The sequence below is a fragment of the Aspergillus costaricaensis genome (genome assembly GCF_003184835.1).
Source record: "Aspergillus costaricaensis CBS 115574 unplaced genomic scaffold BO79scaffold_2, whole genome shotgun sequence".
Lineage (NCBI taxonomy): Eukaryota > Fungi > Ascomycota > Eurotiomycetes > Eurotiales > Aspergillaceae > Aspergillus > Aspergillus costaricensis.
In genome coordinates this window covers 533331-554329 of record NW_020291802.1, presented here as the reverse complement: position 1 = coordinate 554329, position 20999 = coordinate 533331, and the positions used below count along the sequence as shown (strand labels likewise).

Sequence of the window (20999 nt, the reverse complement as noted above, 5' to 3'; positions counted from 1 at the left end):
CTGTTCTGAGCACGACGATTGGCAGCAGCGGTGGATCGATGATCGGCCGCTATACAGAAAGCCGCGGGTCCCGCTTGGGTTCGCCTTATCTCATCGGTCTCAACTTTTAGTTTCTCGCACTGACCGTTAAGACTTTCCACGGGCTCGTGGCACACCTGCGGCTTGAGATTCATCTCCTCTCCATCTTCTCCGCACAGAACTTGACAACGTTCATCCACAGTTGGTGACACCTATCCCCCACCTTGTCACTCTTATCAGCTGCGGAGAAGTAACCAGCGGACGAACCCCCCTGAACCGGGGAAGAGCCGAAGACTCCGCAGAGGGAAAAAAAGCAATCAGCAACATTTTCTGCGATCCCCTCATCCCCGCCAACTCCATGTCTCGATCTTTCAATGGGTGCAAACGATGTAAAGCCCGACGGCAGAAATGCGATGAGCAGCGTCCCAGTTGTGGTCGCTGCATGACGGCTGGCACGCAATGTCGATATGCGATGCAGCTGCAGTGGGGGGGCCGAGCCTTTTCGCGCTCACGGTTTGGGGCTTGCGTGGGAACGGGAGGCATGCAAAAACTCGGTGGGTGAATACCATATAGCCTGTTTGTATACCTGGATATACTGGTCTAACTTGTCTACTCGCAATCAGAATACTCCCCTGGCGAATTCATTTATACCACAAAAGCTGCGGCTGCTCTCTCACCGGGCACAATCGCAACATCTCCGTCTACCCAACCCACGAACACCACCTTAGTCCGTCATATTGATCCCTTCGCCTCCCTCTCTACCGACCAGAAATCCCTCCTCCATCACTTCCTCAACGATGCCTCTCAGATCACGGCTTGCCACTCCGGCATGCAGCGCGATATCTGCAAGATGCTCGTCCCCATGGCGCTTCAGACCCCGTCCCTCCTCTACGCAACCATGGCCCTCTCCGCTATCCACCTCCAAGCCCTCCACAATCAATCCGAGAATGTCAAGTCCGCGCCCGAGATCGCACGCTTCATGGCCCTCAGCTTAGAACATTTCAGAACAGAACTACAAAATCCTGCGAGCAGGGGATCGGATGCGCTGCTCGCAACCGCCCGAACGCTCTGCCTCGCAGAGATACACTCCGGTGCAATCCACCCCAATTCCTGGCGCGCACATATCGAAGGTGCCCGGGCTCTGATGGAGGCATCAGATCAGAGCGGGGCGCTGTCGCCCAAATCGCCAGAAGGGTTCAGGCGGTATCTGGATAGATGGTATCGGTCAATCGTGTCGCTGACTGCGTTGACGGGGAATGGGCCGCCCATCGGTGAAGCTACAGATCAGCTGGTCTCCATTGGGCCAAATCAGTCGGCGTCACCGGATTACTTGGATGATTACTGGGGGTTTACGGTAAATTTGGCCACGATCTTCCGAAGGATTGGGGCCGTCGCTTGGCGGGAGCATCAGAGTCGGGGGCAGGAAGACGATGAGAATCCTGTCCAAGGGAACGAGGTCAGCGTACACAATGAAGCTGCAGCGCTGGAGTCGTCGCTCCGTCATCTCATGGAACAAGAAGTGGCTTCGCAGCCCGCGTTCTACCCGGGCGTCGTGGAGGGTCTTTCTGCAGAATGTATCCAGCAGCTCATGCTCTGTAACGAGGCCTTTCAACTCAGTGCTCTCATTCAGATCCATCGTCGACTACGAAAGACACCAGCGTCTGCACCTGTGGTGCAGGAGTCCGTTAAGAGGATCCTCGAATGCACGGCTCAGATCGGGCCGTCTCCGGGGCTGAGTCCGTGGGTAATGCTGACTACCCCGCTATTCATCGCCGGGTGTGAGGCGCGCGGAGAAGATCGCGAGCAAGTGCGGCGGCTACTGTCTTCGCTGCACGATACGATTCGCGTACCAAATGTGTTGCAGTCATTGAAGTTCCTGGAACAGTATTGGGCGAATCAAATAGATGAAAACGAGGGATGGAGTCAATATCTCGGTATGCACTACCTCTATTGAAGAAGAATATAAAACTGACGAAATCTTCAGATCGGATGAGATTCGATTTCATCCCATATTAGAATAGGGATGCAATCTGAACGAAGATATGGTTATGTATGTTATGCGAGCATCGGTCTGGATGAACATTATATGGGATGCAATGTTCTCAATTCTGCGAAAATCCGAAAAGCGTTACGAGCCAGGAGCAATGAGCTTTTACGTGTACAAGGCGTCGGTTGATATATTGATTCGAATCAGTTATGTTTAGCGATGAGTTAAGGCGTCGATGCTTGAATTCAAATTATTAGATAACACAGAAACACCTAGTTGCATAAATCCTCCACAATCCTCACTATACAGCAAGTAGTTATACGAGAACCTAGTGGATATACCCTACATACCCAGTGTATCAAATAAACAAAGCTACTTCCAGTAGTAGAAGTAGCTGACCAGGGCCGGATATGAAACCGAACCGAGCCCCATAATCAAACTACTACCAACCACCCAACCACCCGAAACTAAGTACTACTGCTACTACTGACATCCTGAAATCACCGACCACTTAACAAACATTACTTAGTACTATTGTATATACTGCATCATACCTCCCCATAAATAGAACCGGAATAATGCAGCACTACTGCACGTTTGACACCACCTGAACCAAAGAAAAGAAAAAAGAAAAGAGCGCAAATAAAAAAAAGGGTCTACATACGGGAATAGTAAGGGGGCCGGAGGGGGGCCGGGGGAAGCTACCCCTGCAGCCCTGTATTTATGCAACTATCCTTCCTTGGCTTTTTTCCGAGTAGTAGATAGTGCCCTGCCGGACCACGAAGTGCAGGCTAAGACATAATTTGCATGGGATGGCGCCACTTGAGTTATGAGGTGGGAGGGAGGGATAAATATAGAAGCAGGAGAATTTCTTTCGTGAAATATGTAGTTTAGTTTTTCATTGTTTTATTTTTGAACTTGATGGTAATGACGGAGTGGTGTCAATCACAATGGAAGTTGTTGTGTTGTGTTGGCTTAGAGTTTGGGAGGAAGATTTCGCCCCTTGCTGATTGGGGTATATTATACTTTTTGTTTTTTTATGTTGTTCTTAAAATTGGGGAGCATACAGGGTTTGACTGGAAGATGGGGGAAGGGGAGATAACTAGTAGACATGGATAGAGGAATATTTTATATGAGTGTCTCATTAGCAAATATATTTAGGTAGTAGTACTTAGCGGTTAGACCACTGTGTATATATTTCTCTCGGAGGAGAGTACCCAGAAGAGATGGGATAGACAAGGAAACACGTACTGTACTTATTACATGCTACACTAGTTACTACTGAGTAGTGAAATAATGAGCCATTTAATTTATATACAGTAGTAGTAGACACGGCAGAACTCATCAATCTAGTTAGCTAAGTAGCTGCCCGTTAGCACTACTAGTCAGGATGATCCATAATAAAAACCCTCCCCCCCCCCCAAGGTTGTTAGCTGTGGTCAGACCATCTCCTATCACGTTAAGTGTCATAGTAAAATATAGTAGCCAGATAATAATACTACTGTATAGTAACTACACTATTGCAGCCAACCGTCGACGATCAAAGGTCTAGAATAAGCCTCAATAGTTATCTATCGGTTGGCAGTCGTTTCACGTCGCAAAAAGATAGTAACTATATTTAGTACTTGGGGATTCTGGACTGGTCGTGTGTCAGTTTCTAACTGATGCAGGAGGAAGAAAAATAAAATGTTGGTTCGGGACGGATACGTAGTACATACTATCAATCCAAGCGAGTTTAAGCCGGGCGCTTACTTACAACTTATGACTACTAAGTTACTAACAGCCCCATTGCCATGGCCCCCTCCCCCCTAAGGCTATACAGTTGCAGACGGGAGTCTCACTTTTCTACCACGGTTCAGGTCTCAAACCCAATCACATCGCCAGTCATCACATGCAGGAGATCCGCAAAAAGTGGAGATCTGTGCACTGAAAGAGAGTGTAGTGTGTGTGTGACGATGTCTGTGTCTGCAAGCTGCACTCTGCATTGACAGTCTCCTGAATCTACTGTACAGCAGAGGGTGACGACTACTTCTGTACTGTGCAGTAAATAGATGGTTTGGTAGTGGAACTAGTTCGGGTCATAACTGCTCGGGTGCAGGACGCACCGGCCACTAGGCTAGTTAGTACGTAGTAGAAGTAAGTAGTAGAGTAAGAGATTTTTTGCTCTCTCTCTCTGTCGGGAGAGGAAGAGGTTGGGGCCAGCCGATATGCTGACTATAGGGCCGGCCACATTAATTGTTTTGCAATTTTGTTTGTGCTATTTTCAGTATCCAAGCCTCCTTGTTGGTGAAACAAACAGATGTCAGCATATCTTTGGGGGTGGTTTCTGAAAATGGATCTTGGTTGTTCTTTGACCTTGTTTGTGGTTGTGGTTGATGTTGCAACCATGGTTTGGGTGGACTATGGGAAAGTCAGTAAACTTGCTCTCTCTAATCTACCCCTGACTAGACCTGCGGTCTTCCGACTACCGTGATATCGAGTGGGGCTGGACTCCGATCGGCCGTCTGGACTGGAGGCGAGCTGGTCTCGGGATGGCAGAGAATAATACTAGAGATAGCTTGAAGATGGAGAGAAAAATGTGTAAAGAATTATGGGAGGAGCTGTAGGAATGTTGACTTCAACCTGGTGAGAATTAACCAGCAATGCCCTCTGAATAGTGAGAACTTGGGGTTCCACAACCAACTACTTTGTATCTACCAACTAACTAAAGATTCAGCGGATTATTATTATGGATTATTATTCCTGTAACTGAGTAGTTAGTAGTAGAGCAAATCCCCACCAATTCGGGAATTAGTTTTGTCGGCACCAATCAGCAATTGGCTTGAAGCTATGGTCAATCTCACGATCCTCTCTCTCCGAAGCCTTTCTTTCTCTCTTTCTCTCTCTCTCTCTCTTCCTCTCTCCGCCCCTTTCAATCCGCCCTCCTTTTTTCTTTTTCTTTTTCTATTTTTTTTTCTCCCCTTCGCCCTTGTCGCCCCGATCTTCCCTCTAAACCAACTGAAACTAACCCATTCAGAAACAGACTGCGTGTAATCCATGTGTGCATGTCTGCTTTTGTGATGGACTGATTGATCCAGCTAGATTGGGATTGTCTGAACTTTACTTACTGGACTATCTACTTACTTCCCTCTCCCGTCCAATGGGTCCGTTCCATCCACTATTATTCCCCTGAACGTCTTGTCAAACCTGCCTCTCCTCCCCATTGAATGATTATTGCCCCGTGCCAAAACTAAACGCCTCCTGCCCTCGTCACCATGAGGGTGCGTCGATCCTGAACCCATTGACCAACGATTGTTTCTGATCTTCCCTCTCCTCTGTGTCTTTCACCCCCCTTCCCTTCCCGTCTTTACCTGTTCTTGTCAATTGTCCCGGGTTTGGCGCTCAACCTTGCCAATTAGAGTGTCTCCTCCCTCATGGCCCCAGGCTGGACTTCTCCGCCTGCCTCGGGCGCTTTATCCTCAAGCCCCAACCATAATCATCCCCATTCCTTGTCCCAGACTTATCATCAGTTGTCTCCATCTCCTGTGTTTGATGACCCCGGCGCTTGGCCAAGTCGTCCTCCTCCTCCTCCTCCTCATCCTCGTCCTCCCTCCTCTGCTTCCTCCACCACCTCCGCTGCCGCCGCCGCTGCTGGTCCTGTCACTTCTCCTTCTTCCCATTTGCCGCCCTCTACTACCTCTCTGGCATCTCCCCCTCCTTCAGCCACCCTTGTGCGCAGGAAACCGCTCCCCCAGGATGCTGTGATCCTGTCGCGCCAATCCAGGCCTCCTTCCTCGCCCCTGCTACCCTCCTCCCCCCGGGGCGACTCGCCTGCAGAACCGCTGTCACTCCCTGTCTCTTCCTCTCCTCTTGCTGCCAGCCATCATAACTTGGCCTACTCCCCTGCTTCAACCTATTCCTTCTCCGGTTCCGTGTATGAAGTTGACGGCCAGGAGGACGACGACTCCCTTCATTCGGTTCCAAGGAACCTGGACAGGTATGACAGCCGTTGCCCCCTGCCCGTGCTCTCTTCCCCTCACCTTCTCCCCCTGCTCCCCCTCACTCTGCTGCTTGCGGTCCTTGCAATCTCACGCTACTTCTGCAGCCGGGAGACGGCCTTTCCATGTCCACTTTTCCCTTCAGACGTGGCAAGACTAATCTCGGACTTTTTCTACTCTTCTCCAGATCTCCCCGTGGTGGTCCGTCCGCGTCCCATCTACGTATAGATACCTCCGCAGCCTACGTGGACGACGACGAGGAGAGCAGCAACAACAATACCCACAACCCCAGATACTCCTCTCAATTCTCGAATGGGACGTCCCTACACAGCCGTCTTGTGAGCGAGCCATTCGTTCCCATCCTCAAATCGCCGGCATTCCTCCCCAAGCGCCCCACGACCATGGCCTTGCACCTCCCCTCACGCCGTCCTCCACCGCTACATATCGATTCCCCCAGCCGGTCCTCGTCCGGTGACTCCAAACAGCCGAAAACACCGGCGAACAAGATCAGTTCCTTTTTTGGGTGGCGCGCTACAACATCTTCACCCGGCGCGGAATCCTCCAGTACCGAGATCTCCGAGACCGGTCGTTCCCCGGTGCCTTCCCCGATGCCTGCCTCCCTCCACAGCGCGTCCTTCTCCATAACACCGTCCACCACGGTGCCCTTCGATCCCTCCAAGCCGCAAGTGCCTCTCCCGCAGCGAAATCCATCTCTGAGCAGTGGAAGTATCCTGGACTCCAGGGCGACGACGCTGGTGACCGAGCTTGAGAATGAACTGCGGGAGATCAGCTCAGAGCTGGCCGGGTCCATCCGGCGGGAGATGGAGTTGGAGGATCTGGTGGAGAGATTGCAGTCGGATATGCCCTTAGATACCCCCAATCGCCGGACTAGCGATTATTTCTCCGATTCGGGCAGCAGCTCCATCCGCTACGCCTTCGAATCGGGTGGTCGCGTCGAAGACATTGAAAAGTACAAACGCACTGCAGAGCAGGAGCGGGCTCAGATCAAGGTGGATCTGGGCCAAAAGTTGCAAGAAGAGCGCAGTCGCCGGGCAGCCTCAGAAGCACACGTCCAGATACTAGAGTCCCAAGTCCAGCAGGTATGACTTCCATCAGCACAGAGAACTTGAACTCCAAGACTAACACACATTAGCTGCGACGGGAGAGAGTAGACCTCTCGGACCTGTCCTCCCGGACAAGGGAGCTCGAAGCCGCATTAGATGATACCCGTAGGAAGCTGGCCGAAGAGCGCCAAATCAAGGATAATTTTGAAGACTTGTTGACCGCCATGCGAGTAGAACTCGAACAGTTGCGAAACGAACGGGATCATATGCGTGACACTGTTATCCCTCAATTGCAACAAGGCAGTCAACCTGCCGCGCCTCCATCCGATCCGTCGGAAGTCCAGCGGTTGATGGAGGAAATCGAAGCGCTGAAGATCGAAAACGCCTCTCTCGCCCAGCTGCAAGGCAGTCGATTCGCTTCAATTGCCGAAGAAGATGGCATGCCCACTGCCAGAAACGTCGGGTTGGGACTGTCGCGGTCGAATTCGTTGGCGCGCGTGCGCACTAAGCCGTCGCCCGGTCTCTCCCGCTCCAGTTCTTTGTCGCGCTCGAATTCCGTATCCGCCAAGGAGCGCAATGAGTCTCCCCGCGAGAACCTGGCGGATAGAATCGAGGATGTGGAGGCGCAGCGCGATGCGCTTCACCAGTCTCTTCGGCGTCTACTTGATCGCCAGGCCCACGATGCCCGTGAGTACGAGAAGCGGCTTCAGCTCATGGAGATGGAGATTGCGCGCGCACAGCAAGTGGGTTCTCCGCGCAAGCTGGGCTATGAGCGCGAAGTGCGCAACTTGCGCGAAGAAGTAAACGACCTTCGGCAGCGTGCCGAGGAAGCTCTGGAACAGAAGTGGCAGTGCGAAAAAGGATTGGCAGGTCTGAAGATGGACCTGGACCGGGCTGAACAGGAGACCACCTCCCTGCGCGTAATACTCCAGGAGCACGACATCACCGTTCCTGAAGACCTCGAATGTGATCGGGATGGATTCGCCGAGGTCCTCGCAACCTCTTCGTCCCTGGAGTCCGCTTACAGGCAACTTCAGGCGGATCGGGAAATCGCCGAAGCCAGCGCGGCCCAGTCGCCCCTCGCCGAGCAAAACTCACTCGTGGAGTCGGTCAACCGGACCGACGTGCTTGCGCAGCATGTGCAACAGCAGCTGGCCAGCAACAATGCCCTGCGGAGCCGTCTGGCCGAGGCCATTGGCAAGGGTGAAAAGGAGCAGCAGCTGTCAGCCGCTCGTATCAATGAGATGCAGGCCCGTCTCAAGGAGATGGAAGACATCCTGCTGATGGCGCAGCAGTACTCCGAGGACGAAATGGCGCGCCACGAAGAAGAAGTGCGCGCTCTTGAGGAGAACCACAATGCGCAACTGAAGCGCATGAAGAACGGCGCTCGCAGCCCCGCGGCCTTGTCGCCCATGCCTCCGACCACGCCCTTTGGCTCACGGTCTCCTCGTCTGGACTTGACAACCAGTGGTAGGGGTATTGCTTTGGATCAGGCTATCCAATCGGAAACGCTGGAACGGCGGGTGAAGGAGCTGGAGAAGCTCCTTCGCGACGCTGATTCGGAGATGGAAGAAGTTGTGAGCCGGATGAACCGGGCGCAAATTGAAGTCGCGGAACTTCAGTCTGATCGGTAAGTCGTGAGAGACCTGTTATCTTGAGGTCAATGCTAACAAACCGCAACAGGGACGATGCACTCCGCCAGACCCGCAAACTCCAGGCCGAAATCATGGCCCAACGCGAGACGTTCAGGACTCTGATGGCTTGAACGACGGCATTTTAGATTTTTCTCGTTTCTTCGCTGTATAAAATAATCACATGGGAGGTGTTTTGGCGTCGACACTCTAGCGTGTGACATGTTTTGGAAGCACCTATTTGTTTTGGTCGGGTGCAGCGCATACTCCGATGCTTGTATATGGTCACATGGGGTCCATGGCCAGATGGGCATGTATATATCTCACGATCACGACGTGATCATGTATAATTGCATAGATGTACAGTTGTCAGCTGAGTATATTGAGGTGAACGAAATTCTAGCAGAGTAAAATAAGAATGTGCAAGGAAGAACGAGAAAGTTGACTTATCGCATGCCTGCGAGTTCCGTGATATCACGGGATCCACCCCCGGACTGGCTGCGGTGTTTGCCTGGTTTGGCTTTGCGCTCGGCCGCTAATTGGTCCGCGCATGGCCGCATTGTCTCTGGCGCATCTGGCCGAAGGAAAGTCCCGATCTCTCCTTCATCCATCATCTTCTCTTCGAATCTCCTTTGTTTGGCTTCTTCATTTCGACCATGATACTTTCCGCCTTCTAAGAACTCTCCGTATATAGCACAAGGTTATTTTTTGCAACCTCATCCATCCGTCATCACCCCACGACAAACCTTCATCGTCCAATCGTCAAGGCATAAAAAGAGAGTGGCCACCTCGCCTACCTCCATACTCTCTTCCTACCAGATTACTATATCTGGTTACAGCGAGCTCCATTAAACAAATCACAATGGACTTTCTCCCAGGTAATACCTCAAACGCAACCACAAATACCTCCTACCCCATCAACACCACCACCACCACCACCACCCTCCCAATCTCCCCAACCAACATCAACAACAATACTAACCACCCACTCACCAACCTAACAGACTCCCTCCTCTCCCTAATCCAACAACATCCAACCTTCCAAACCCTCACCTCCACCCCCATCGCCTCCCACCTCGCCTCCCTCCACACCACCTACCTAACCCCCTACATCTCCCACTGCCGCTCCGCCTACCTCGACCCCTACCTCATCCACCCGCTCGCCTCGCTCCTCACCTCCTCCATGCCCATGCCCGACCTCGTCTCCATCTTCATCCTCGCCCTCGTCCTCATCATCTCCCTCAAGATCCTTGACTATGCTCGCCGTCTCGTCATGTTCTGGGTGAATCTTGCCCTGAGGTTGCTGTGGTGGGCGCTTGTGCTGGGTGCTTTGTGGTATGTGTATTCGGTTGGGATTGAGAAGACCGGGAGGGATTTGGGGTGGCTTGTGGGTGTTGCGGGGGGGTTCGTGGATGGGTTTAGGGATGGGGTGGAGGGCGGGAGGGCTGTTACGGGGTCGTCTGGGGGTGTTGGGGGGTATGTGACGGGGACTATGGGTGGGGCGGGGAGGGATTAGTTTTGGGTTGTGAGGGGAGTGTGTTAAAAGAGTGAGTTGGGTTGAGTTGGAGTTGGGAACTTGGTAATAAATCATGGATGGGTTGATGGTCATGCTAGATGGGATTGATTGCATTGGAAGATGAAGAAGGGTGGAATAAGGAATGGAATGACACCGCGGTCCGAGACCGGCCTGGACTGAGCTGGGCTACTACTTACTACGAATAAACGATTGCATGCTGCATGGAATGGAATTACATGGCTGGTTTTGGTTCGATTGAATGTGAATGTGAATGTGAATTGAGTTTAGTTCAGTTGCCTTGAATTGAGCGGTGTAGAGGGGTATAGATATGTGGTGGTATGCTAAGCCATGTATACTGCAAGGATTGAGGAATTTGGTTTTTTCTTGTTGGTGATAAGATAAGACAAGACAGAAGAAACAACTCATATGCTACTTACTTATCTATCTATCAATTATTACTTCTGCAGTTAAATAGCTGTTTACGGAGCTATCTACCAAGTGACACGAAAAAGGTGCAGGTGCAGGTTGCATATGATATGACACTATCATTGGTTCGGTTTTAGAGACATCTTAATTATAGATAATAGTTGTAAGGGGTAGTAGTATAGTAGTATGCGGTTGGCACAATGCCATAACATAATCCATCTCGTTCCTTCAGCTCACATTCCTGTTTCAGGTGGATCGATCGGTCGGTCGGACAATTAGATAATTCCCGTCGGTCTTTAAGTCGTATCCGGATACGAGCACTGCATGCGATCTGCCTTCAATTGGCCCCCATATCAAGTGGGTAGTAGATGCTTATGGCAGAACAGCGACGAGTGTTTGTTGGGTGGGTTGGGTATTGTTGTTGCTGTCGGTGACTCAGCAAGGTAGCGGTTCCACAGCATCCAGGCACACACAAGCTACCTAGGTAACAACAACAGGAGCTCTATATAACTCGACGGAGTGAAAAAGTAGGATGCGCTAGCGCATGCGCCCCCAAATCCTGACGCGATGGCGTAATCACGGCGCGCCGGCGGCAGCGGCAGCGGCAGCGGCAGCGCCAACAACGGCTTACGGCATCTCACTCAGCTCAGTCTTCGTAATCGACCTCCTGGGCATCGGAAGGCTCGCGAGGTTCCTGAGCCTCATGGTATTGAATGGCATCGTCGATGTGACTCAGCACCGCGGCAACACTATCTTCATCCTGCACGTCGAGCTTGAGAAATGAGACCATGCTGAAGTCGTCGATGAGCTGCCCGACCGCGCGGTTCAATTGCTGGAACGATCCTCCGCTCAGCATTGCGTCCTTGGACGATGGGTCTCCAGTAGCCACTGATGACTCCTCATCGTCACCCGCCGTGCCCAGCAGATTGTTCACATCCACATTAGTGAACTGCTTCAACTCCTTGCGTGAAACCATGTCCTTGACTTGGTCCATCTTGCTCAGGATATTCACGTGCGGCATTTCCAGCATCAACATGGCCGACATGGCGCTCAGCGTGCCGGCGAAGAACTTGGCCTTGTCCACGACGAACGTGCTCTCAAGAAGATATGCCGCGCAGAGACTGATGTTCAGCGGACCCTGGCGGGATAGGAACTGCACCAGGGAAGGGAGCAGCGGGATGTGTGTGTAGAGCTCGATTTGACCCGGCATGTCGAAGATGATGAGATATTCTTCGCTGAGAGGGTCGAGGGCCTCGGAGAGGAACTCAAGGTTCTGGAGGAGGAACTCGAAGCAGTAGATGAGCCCGCCATTGGGACCTAGTCCCAGCTCTTCCATCACATCTTCGAGAGTGATGAGTTCGCGGATGTCGAGGTCCGGCTCGTAGTTGAAGGTCTCCGCCGCGGGATCTAGGTTCACGTAGAAACAGCTGCGACGCGTATTTTGGAGGTGCTGGATGATGGAACTGCAGAATGTGGTTTTGCCCGCGCCAGCGGGGCCCATTACTAGGACGCCGTATTTGGACATGCTGACGGCGGCACTTTGAGTTGGTGGGTGCTGATGCTGATGTAGAAGCTAATGGTGGTGGAAAACGTAGGTATGGCGCGGGGTTGAATGCTGACAAGGAGGGGAGCTAGTTGCTACTAGGTTCGGAGTTGCAGGAAAAACCCAAGGAAATTAACGCAATTCTCCCGTAAGCGAGCCGGAATCCGAAGGGTGATCTGAATCAGGTTGGAGATGGAGTAAAGGTGGGAGAGGGAGGGAGCTTTCGGTAGTTCGCAGAGTAATTCAACCCCGAGTTTGCAGGTTAAAATGAAATTGAAGAAACTCCGAAGGCCCGTCGTCCGTTGAGAGAGACGCCGATTGGCTGATAGCACAATAGAGGGGGGATCTCTTCGGTTGGCAAATCAAAATCCGCCGCCGATGCATGTTTTTCCTTTGGGTCTTTTTTTTTTCAATTCTTTTTTACTTTTTTCTGCCTAGTCCGACCGCCGGAAGAGATGGCGCCATCGGAGACACATTAATACGAGATTCCCCTCTCTGCCTCCTTCTTTTCTCTTCTTTCCCCTCCTCCCTTTTCCCTCTTCCCTCCCATTTTCTTACATTTCTCGCTTCTTTAATATCTACTCTATTCCCCCCTCCCTAATCTTCCTCCTTCTCTTCTCTCCTCGTCTCCTCTCTCCTTTCTTCACTTCCCCCCTATCTATACATATCCCCACCCCCACTCTTCACAATGGGTAGCGTCGCCAACGGATCTACTTTCCTCTTCACCTCCGAGTCCGTCGGAGAGGGTCACCCCGATAAGATTGCGTATGTCGAACCTCAATTCTACCTGGCGCACTCGGTTCATGTCTTGCTAACAATAATTTAACAGTGACCAGGTCTCCGATGCCATCCTCGATGCCTGCCTTGCTGAGGACCCTCTCTCTAAGGTACGGACCCCTCATCGGTTCTATCTGAGTCGGATTTTTCTTGCGCACCCCTTGGCCCCTTGATTGGCCGGCGCTTTTCCAATTCGGCTTGTCCACCTTGCATGTGAATGTCTTGAATTAACATGTTGCCGTTAGGTCGCTTGTGAGACCGCTACTAAGACTGGTAAGTTTTTTTTTCTCCTTCCCGCCCCACCCATCTAATCTTATCGCGACTGTGCGCTGACCCACGTTACAGGTATGGTGATGGTCTTCGGTGAAATCACCACCCAGGCCAAGCTTGACTACCAGAAGGTCATCCGTGGTGCCATCCAGGACATCGGCTACGATGCCTCCGAGAAGGGTTTCGACTACAAGACCTGCAACGTCTTGGTTGCCATTGAGCAGCAGTCGCCCGATATCGCCCAGGGTCTGCACTACGAGGAGGCCCTTGAGAAGCTCGGTGCTGGTGACCAGGGTATCATGTTCGGTTATGCCACCGATGAGACCCCTGAGCTCCTCCCCCTCACCGTCGTCCTCTCTCACAAGCTCAACAAGGCCATGACTGATGCCCGCAAGAACGGCACCATCCCTTGGCTCCGCCCCGACACCAAGACCCAGGTCACCATCGAGTACGCCCACGACAACGGTGCTGTCAAGCCCCTCCGTGTGGACACCATTGTCATCTCCGCCCAGCACAGCGACGAGGTCTCCACTGAGGAGCTCCGCAAGGTCCTGAAGGAGCAGATCATCAAGTCGGTCATCCCTGCCAACCTCCTGGACGACCGCACCGTCTACCACCTCCAGCCCTCCGGCCGCTTCGTCATCGGTGGTCCCCAGGGTGACGCCGGTCTCACCGGCCGTAAGATCATCGTCGACACCTACGGTGGTTGGGGTGCTCACGGTGGTGGTGCCTTCTCCGGTAAGGACTACTCCAAGGTCGACCGCTCGGCTGCCTACGTTGCTCGTTGGATCGCCAAGTCCCTCATCAACGCTGGCCTTGCCCGCCGTGCCCTCGTCCAGCTCTCCTACGCCATTGGTGTTGCTGAGCCCCTGTCCATCTTCGTCGAGACCTACGGCACCTCCTCCAAGACCTCCGATGAGCTCGTCCAGATCATCCGTGACAACTTTGACCTCCGTCCCGGTGTCATTGTCAAGGAGCTGGATCTGGCCAAGCCCATCTACTTCAAGACCGCCAAGAACGGTCACTTCACCAACCAGGAATTCTCCTGGGAGAAGCCCAAGGCCCTCAAGTTCTAAGCGAGTCGCTCGCAATGACTGTGGACCTGCTTCTCTTCTGAGTCTGTTTCCTTTACGAATGTGATGATTTTGCTTTGTTTTCAACAACTCAAAGCACGAGCATAGACATGTCAAAAAAGCAACTTTTATGTTTGGATGTTTGTTCAACTTTTTGCATGGTCTCTCGGCAAGAGACGGGTTCGGCGAGGATAAATTCAACATGATACCACTTTTTCATATACCTTGGGAGGGTTGTTTCGGCGTTTTCGGGAGCGAAAGTCTTCAACACTGCCTCCTCCGGGCTTAGGACCGATAGGAACTTCGAGTCTTATCTGCGGGGGATGCGTGCCATCCGGCGTGATGGTGCGTGTCCCTGACGCACTGGGGTTCGAATGATGCTCCGACAGGAGTGATATAGATGGCTTGAGAGTGATATCTCGCCATTTGCTAATCTAAACATTAGCACATAGATTAATGAATGCATATGCATGGAGTAGTGTTTTGCCGTGTAACTAGATCGTAGATTGTAAGTGGACAAGTGGAGCGATCTGAAGTGTTCCGTGGTCATGTCCGACTTAGGGTTATAGGGTTAGGAGCATACGAGTCTTATCGCGGTCGCAACATCGGGAATACTCCGTATACATGACGCTGAACAATAGATAATATTCCGTTTAACTTGTCTATACAACCCAAAGCTTCCAAAATTTCAAGTCTTATAGATCCGATGGTCTGCGAATCCCCGTGGGCGGGCACTTAACAAAATCTGCTATACTCGGCAACCCCTCCGCCGCGACGCGTGCCGCCCAGTTCTCCGCCGACGTGACTCGCGTCACCCACCGCCCCAGGGAGAGAAGGCCTCGACTTACCACCACCACTACTACTTCTGTTCTAGGTTACCCCATTAACAAGACCCATTGCACATACAAGACTACCACGCAGCATCTTCTCCATACCGACTTGTCGATTCACGAAATGCTGCACTCATAATACATACCCAGACTAGCCATTATACGCGTCCACCTACACACATCCACCATCCATGGCAACTACCACCACCACCGCAGCAACATCACCTCCCAGCAGCAACATTCTCGCTCCAATCCCTCTCAATCTTGTCCCGAATCATACCACTAGTACCTCGCTATCAACATCATCTATCGAAAACCATCCGTTCAAGAAGCGCAAGGTCTCGCATTCCGAGAATATCAATGTCCATAATGACGTCTTTGCGGTTTCTGAGTCGCCGCAGACGATAAGTGTTCGCGTATGTATACCACTTCCCCTTATATGGTATAAGTCGACGATGTTGCTAACTTAGTACTAATGATAGTCCCATTCCGCATCCCTCGCCGAAGACCAAGACCCCTACCATCACCTCACAACCCTCACTACCCTCTCCCGCAATGCTATTCCCTTTTCGTGGATAGATTTCGAGCCGCGCGAACATAAGAACCAGACTCAAGGTCTTTCGGGGTGGTGTAATGTATTCGTCGGGGATATCCCTGTCCTTGAGAAAGACAATGTGGGGGATACTGTCCTTGCGGTACGGGTTGTCGGGGAGGCAGGAGTATGGGTGGTTGAGCGCGTCAAGAAGGGGGTATATGCGTTGATGAGGCTACGGGGTGTAGGCGAAGGGGAGGTGGTTGTTGCGGCAAAGGCGAGTGCTGGTTCAGCTTTTCCATTCTCTTTCTCGTCTGTTATGGAACGGCGGAGAGAGAGCAAAGAGGTCGGGGAGTGGTGGGAGGTTGCGAAGATTGAGGATCCGGAGCCGGTTGTGCTTGGGAAGAGGGGACGGGGTGCTGCGGATGTGGAGGTCATTTTTGCACATGTGTTTGAGAGTGATGCCAGAGAGACACAGGATGAAATGTTGCGCAGTGATGAGGGTTCGGAGGGGCCTGTGCTGCTGGGTGTTGGGGAGCAGAGTGGTGATGTTGCTGCTACTGCTGCTGAAGAGCAGGATGTGGAGGTAACGCAGTCGCCGCAGGAGCTGTTGGATGGGCTGCGGGAGCAGTATCTGCAGGCGTTGTATGTGTCGAAGGTGAGTGACTGCGCTTGTGCTCCGAGACGGTGGAGCAATGCTAATAGTTGATGACAGACTTCCGTGGCTTACTTTGCCAAAGGCCCTCTGGCGCGTTGTCGCGCGGCATTCCAGTCCTCGGACAATGAGTCTGGGAAACCAGCCCAATTGGTCGAGTTCTACAGAGAGGCTATTCTTACGGCAAAGAGAATGGATCACAAGTATCGTGAGACTCTGCCGACTACGGTTCAAGATCTGCTGCTGAGTGTTTCCGATGATGAGGCTGCGCCGCCGAAGCGGAAGCGCAGGAGCACCAAGAAGAAACTTGGCAAGAATGGGCTGTATCCGGAGGAAAGTGATTTAATACGCAAGTGGTGGCGCGATCGTGCACTTAATGATCAAGGGCTTCCGTCCGAGATGTCCAGGGATGCAGAATCGAAGAAGCATATTGCGGACTTGCGGTTGCGCGAAACGCAACTGCAGATTCTCTTGATTCTTGAGACTATGGCTTTGGAGGCGATCATCGCGGATGAGAAGAAGCGTGAGGGTAATGGCGAGCGCGCAGACAAGCCTACGAAAACCGCCAAAGGCAAAAAGCCCCAGGACCTGAATGTCATGCTTGAGCTCCATCTCGACCGACTGTGCATCTGGCACGCCGTTAGCTTCGAGGAGACAGTGGTCCCGGACTCGGCCAAGACCAACCATCTATCTGGGAAGAAGGTTGAAAGTGATGCTGTCCGCGATTTCTGCACGGAGGTCATTGTCCCGTTCTACGCATCTCGTCTGCCGGACAAGTGCAAGCTGATTACTCGCAAACTTGGCGTCTCAACTGCAATCTCGCCTTTCACAAAGCAGCCTCAGACGAAGAAGACGCCCCGAGAACCAGGAACGCCTGTTGAACGACAGCACGCTCAGAAGTCCCGTCGTCGCGCATTCCAGCGCGTGTTGACAGACCAGGCACCGTCCCAGACTCGACAACCCCCATCACTCAGTCGGTCTAATACAACCCCGGCTCCGACTGAAAGCCGACGAGAGTCTCTGGATCCTTTACTCCCCACTGTCAGTGCCAACGTGCGTGGCGGGATCCAGAAAGCCAAGCGTGTGGAGAATCGCGAAGTGGATCTCAACGCCGTTGCGCGCCAGCATGAGACTAAACTCAAGAAGATGCAGATGCTCGTGGACCAGAAGAAAGAGCTCGACGCGGCCATTCATGCTTTGCGCAAACCAAACCGCGAGCTTGTAGCCAAAGATATCGCCGAAGATGCCAGCAAACGACTGTCGACCGGCGGCGGCAGCTCACGCAAGCCCAAGAACCCAGTGCGCAACCCTTACGGCCAAGGCGTGCAGGTGGCTGCCACGCCCAAAGGCAGTCGCAAGAAAGACGCCATGGCAGACATGCCTCCTCTTCCAAAGAGTCTCTCCCAACCAGTTCTCATACCCCAGGGATCTTCATCCTCCCCATTCACAAGCGAGCCGCAAATTGTTCCCGGCTCTAATATCCGACCCTCAAATTCAGGGCTCTTCCGATCTGCCGACGACGGGGCGATCCAGGAAACGCCCACGCGTCGACCAACTCAGCCTCTATCATCAGCTGATATCAGCGCATCGCCGAAGAGAAAAATCTCAGGACCCCTTTTCCGCGTCCCCAGCAAGCCAGCCCCGGCCCCAACTTCAGTCCCTGCCCCTGTTCCTCCTGCCTTTCGGGCCACTGAAAAGGGTCCAACCACGCCGATCGCAGCCCGACACGTGGACGCCTACATGCCCCGAGTCAATTCTATCGGCTCAAGCAAGCCGTCCACGATCATGGAAACGCCTCCGAAACCGGCCATGGTCCCTGCTTTTTCGATTCCTTCTGCTCCTACAGCCACTGAGCCGGCGGCAGTGGCAGGGACACCTGTGAAGGCCACGACCACAATTATTACCACCCCGGCTAAGGCCAATGTCTTTGCTACGCCTGTGAAGGGTGCAAGTGCCGCCCGATTAGCCGTGCCGACTGCTGCTCCGACTGTGCCTGTGACGCCGGAGAAGTCAATCTACGCACAATTGGGGTGGGATGATGATGATGACTTTGCATAGTGGCGTTTTACATTTTTATCTTCTTCTTGATTGTTGAGTATGAGTTAGCGGGCGTCTGCATGTTAATTAGTAGTTAGAACATAAATACCCAGAGTTGGAATTGAATAATGGTTAGAACATATGCATGCAAACAAACTAAATTAGCATCATAGTATACTAAGAATCCGCATTTAAATCATCCGTTATGCAATACCTCCCCAGACAACAAAAGTACAACTGAACAATTAATCTATTACCCCAAAAAGTAATCAGTAGACAGTAGTACTTTCCCCAACCCAAACCTGATGATAAACGTGGATGAATGTTGAATGATGAATGATGCTAATGATGTCGCCGCAACGCCAATCCCTACCCTAAGTAAACTCATTACCAACCAGACCGACCCATTCATTATCCGCTCGCGTTTGGTGGCAACAAACCCAACCCCAACCCCAACACACACCCACACAACTCAATTAGTTATTACACAGTTAACCTATGACTCATTAATCGTCATCAAGGAGAAAAATCAGAAACAACAGTGGTGGTAGCATGATTATGATGGCGACAATTACTTTTTTCGCCTCCATGATGATTATGATGATGATGGGGATAGATCCAGGTTGGGGTATCGCGTTACCTTCCTAATTTAGTCATGGGTGATGATATCGTGAGTGAGTGAGTCGTGGTTGTGCATAGCAGATCACGCCATGCTAGGTATGTACGTATGTATGTATGTTTGTATGTGTGTATGTACTGTGTATGTTTGCTGGGCCGCGTGGCGGGTTGCCACATCTCTTTCCCTTCTCTTTTTTTCTTCATGTGTGTATGTGCGTATGGTTGGGTATCAGGATTACTGTATAGTAGTATGTATGTATGATGAATGCCTAATGGTAAGATAGATAGATAGATAGTAATCACATGGGTGTGATAGTTTCTAGGGTTGTGACTGGTTAATTACTTGTTTATAGATAGATTAATTAGGTGAGACGGTAAGGTAGACAGACAGGGAAGTAAGGTAGGGTATTAATGCTGCTGCTGCTGATGCTACTACTGTTGATGCAAATGCAGGTGCAGGGATACACCCCTGCAGGGTTAGTATACACTACTTACTACTACCTACGGTATCTACTGGCTGGGTTGGTTGCTAGGTTGGTTGCTTCGAATTTATTACTTTTAATCGGTTTGGTCTGCAGAGTGAAGATTGTAATTAGGTGGTTGCATTGGGTGATTGGGGGATATACGTGGCTATGTATTTCCTTACATATTACTGTAGGTTTAGATGTTGGGATAATGGTATGATATGATGTGGGTAGTTTAATTCAATTGTTGTGCTTTTAACTAAATACATGTTGGTTATCCGTTCCAAGGTTCCTTTCCTTTTTGCTTTCCCTTTCCGTATTCCTTCTAACATGGTTGAACTCCGATGATGATGTTATGATGATGATAGTAATACTGATTAACCTTCGCACCAACTCCAAGCTAGCAAAGTAAAACCAATCAGTGAGTCGCTTGTTGACTCCGCCAAGTATGTATGAGCGAATGAGATTAAGACGGTAGGAGATTCGTAATTTCGTTGACATCGTAAGGGAGGATTATTAGAATTATGTGTTTCGGTGTGGTGGTGTTGATGTTGGTGGTAGGTGGTGAAGAAATGAGTTGTAAGAATGAGATGGGATGTGGCGAGGAGATGAGAATGTCGATAGGTAGAATGAAATGTGTCGCATTATAGCGACTCAGCCGGCAATGCGCACAGGCAGGCACTGGCCAGGAGAAGGCCAGAAGTTTTTCCTCTGGACGGTCTTCTCGAGACAATTGCGACCCTTTTCGAGGAGGCTCTCCTCCTTCTCTTCTTTGTCGGTAGATGTCTGAGGGGCCGATGCAGGAGCAGACACATGGAAGGTAACCTGGACGGTAGTCTTCTCAGGCTCCGAGGTCTTCTCAGCCGACTCGTTGTTCTTGGAAGAGGACTGGCGGTCCTGGTCCTCATCCTTGCGGTCCTCGGGACCCTTCTTGTCTTCATCGTCGCGGTCCTCCTCCTCACTCTCGGACTCGTCATCCTCCAGGTCGAACGAGTTGATGCGCGTCGACATGTCCTTCTGGGTCCATTCCATGGACATGCAGTGCAGACGGAAGTGACCAAGGCAGCGACGAATGTCCGGGTCGGGAGCGGTGGCCTCCCGGGCGAGTTTCTGACGGGACAGGGTGGTGAGTTTGTAGGAAAGGGAGGTCCTGTCGGCCAGAGGGGGCAAGCGCTTATTCATGGAGGGGTTGTTGGAGGAGAGAGGAGATGAGGAGGGCTTTTTGGGCATGATATCGATGGCGGTGACGGCCATTGTGATGACAGTCTAGTAGTCTAATTGCTACTGATGTGGTATGAATGGGTGTAGTGTGGTGATGAGTCAAGTCAATTGAATTGAAGCAATTGCTTATAGGATGACTGGATGGATGGGAGTAGTGATAGTTATACGGCGCAGGAATAGTAATAGGCAGTCAGCTGGAGAAGAAGTGGGAGCGACTGCCCAGTGGTGGAGGGAGGGGGTGAAGGTTTGGGGAAATAAGAATCTGGAGGGGAAGAGAAAGAGGAGAAGAGGAGAATAAGAAGAAACGAGTGGAGGGGAGGAAAAAAGGCTTAAGGGGGAAAGAGAGTGAAGAGTTGGAAA

The 20999-nt window shown here is 51.7% G+C and overlaps 7 protein-coding genes across 7 annotated transcripts; 5 read left to right on the top strand and 2 right to left on the bottom strand.

Moving 5' to 3' along the window:
* Window positions 1-175: 175 nt before the first annotated feature.
* BO79DRAFT_242236 (Zn(II)2Cys6 transcription factor) lies at window positions 176-2240 on the top strand. Its single transcript, XM_025685191.1, has 3 exons — window positions 176-572; window positions 642-1952; window positions 2003-2240. Exons 1-3 carry the CDS (start codon window positions 377-379, stop codon window positions 2032-2034), a joined length of 1539 nt encoding a protein of 512 aa, XP_025544356.1. The 5' UTR covers window positions 176-376; the 3' UTR covers window positions 2035-2240.
* Window positions 2241-4942: 2702 nt separating this feature from the next.
* BO79DRAFT_206490 (uncharacterized protein) lies at window positions 4943-9006 on the top strand. The gene is made up of 4 exons (XM_025681983.1): window positions 4943-5981; window positions 6170-7082; window positions 7136-8676; window positions 8730-9006. Exons 1-4 carry the CDS (start codon window positions 5419-5421, stop codon window positions 8809-8811), a joined length of 3099 nt encoding a protein of 1032 aa, XP_025544355.1. The 5' UTR covers window positions 4943-5418; the 3' UTR covers window positions 8812-9006.
* Window positions 9007-9304: 298 nt separating this feature from the next.
* BO79DRAFT_164267 (Apq12 family protein) lies at window positions 9305-10151 on the top strand (the record flags this gene model as incomplete). The annotated part of the gene is made up of 2 exons (XM_025679188.1): window positions 9305-9555; window positions 9682-10151. Coding segments are annotated over exons 1-2 (486 nt in total), but the record flags the coding sequence as incomplete, so codon positions are not given.
* Window positions 10152-11222: 1071 nt separating this feature from the next.
* On the bottom strand, window positions 11223-12144 carry BO79DRAFT_164262 (putative signal sequence-binding GTPase GPN3; the record flags this gene model as incomplete). Its single annotated transcript, XM_025679187.1, has 1 exon — window positions 11223-12144. The coding sequence occupies one exon, from the start codon at window positions 12142-12144 to the stop codon at window positions 11266-11268; it is 879 nt and encodes a 292-aa protein (XP_025544353.1). The 3' UTR covers window positions 11223-11265.
* A 554-nt stretch (window positions 12145-12698) lies between these two features.
* On the top strand, window positions 12699-14758 carry BO79DRAFT_164259 (S-adenosylmethionine synthetase). Its single transcript, XM_025679186.1, has 4 exons — window positions 12699-12927; window positions 12992-13049; window positions 13185-13212; window positions 13285-14758. The coding sequence occupies exons 1-4, from the start codon at window positions 12851-12853 to the stop codon at window positions 14283-14285; spliced, it is 1164 nt and encodes a 387-aa protein (XP_025544352.1). The 5' UTR covers window positions 12699-12850; the 3' UTR covers window positions 14286-14758.
* A 429-nt stretch (window positions 14759-15187) lies between these two features.
* BO79DRAFT_164256 (uncharacterized protein) lies at window positions 15188-18451 on the top strand. Its single transcript, XM_025679185.1, has 3 exons — window positions 15188-15528; window positions 15595-16302; window positions 16360-18451. Exons 1-3 carry the CDS (start codon window positions 15304-15306, stop codon window positions 18355-18357), a joined length of 2931 nt encoding a protein of 976 aa, XP_025544351.1. The 5' UTR covers window positions 15188-15303; the 3' UTR covers window positions 18358-18451.
* A 1189-nt stretch (window positions 18452-19640) lies between these two features.
* Window positions 19641-20938, bottom strand: BO79DRAFT_206487 (uncharacterized protein). The gene has a single exon (XM_025681982.1). It carries the CDS (start codon window positions 20670-20672, stop codon window positions 20073-20075), a length of 600 nt encoding a protein of 199 aa, XP_025544350.1. The 5' UTR covers window positions 20673-20938; the 3' UTR covers window positions 19641-20072.
* Between the last annotated feature and the right edge of the window lie 61 nt (window positions 20939-20999).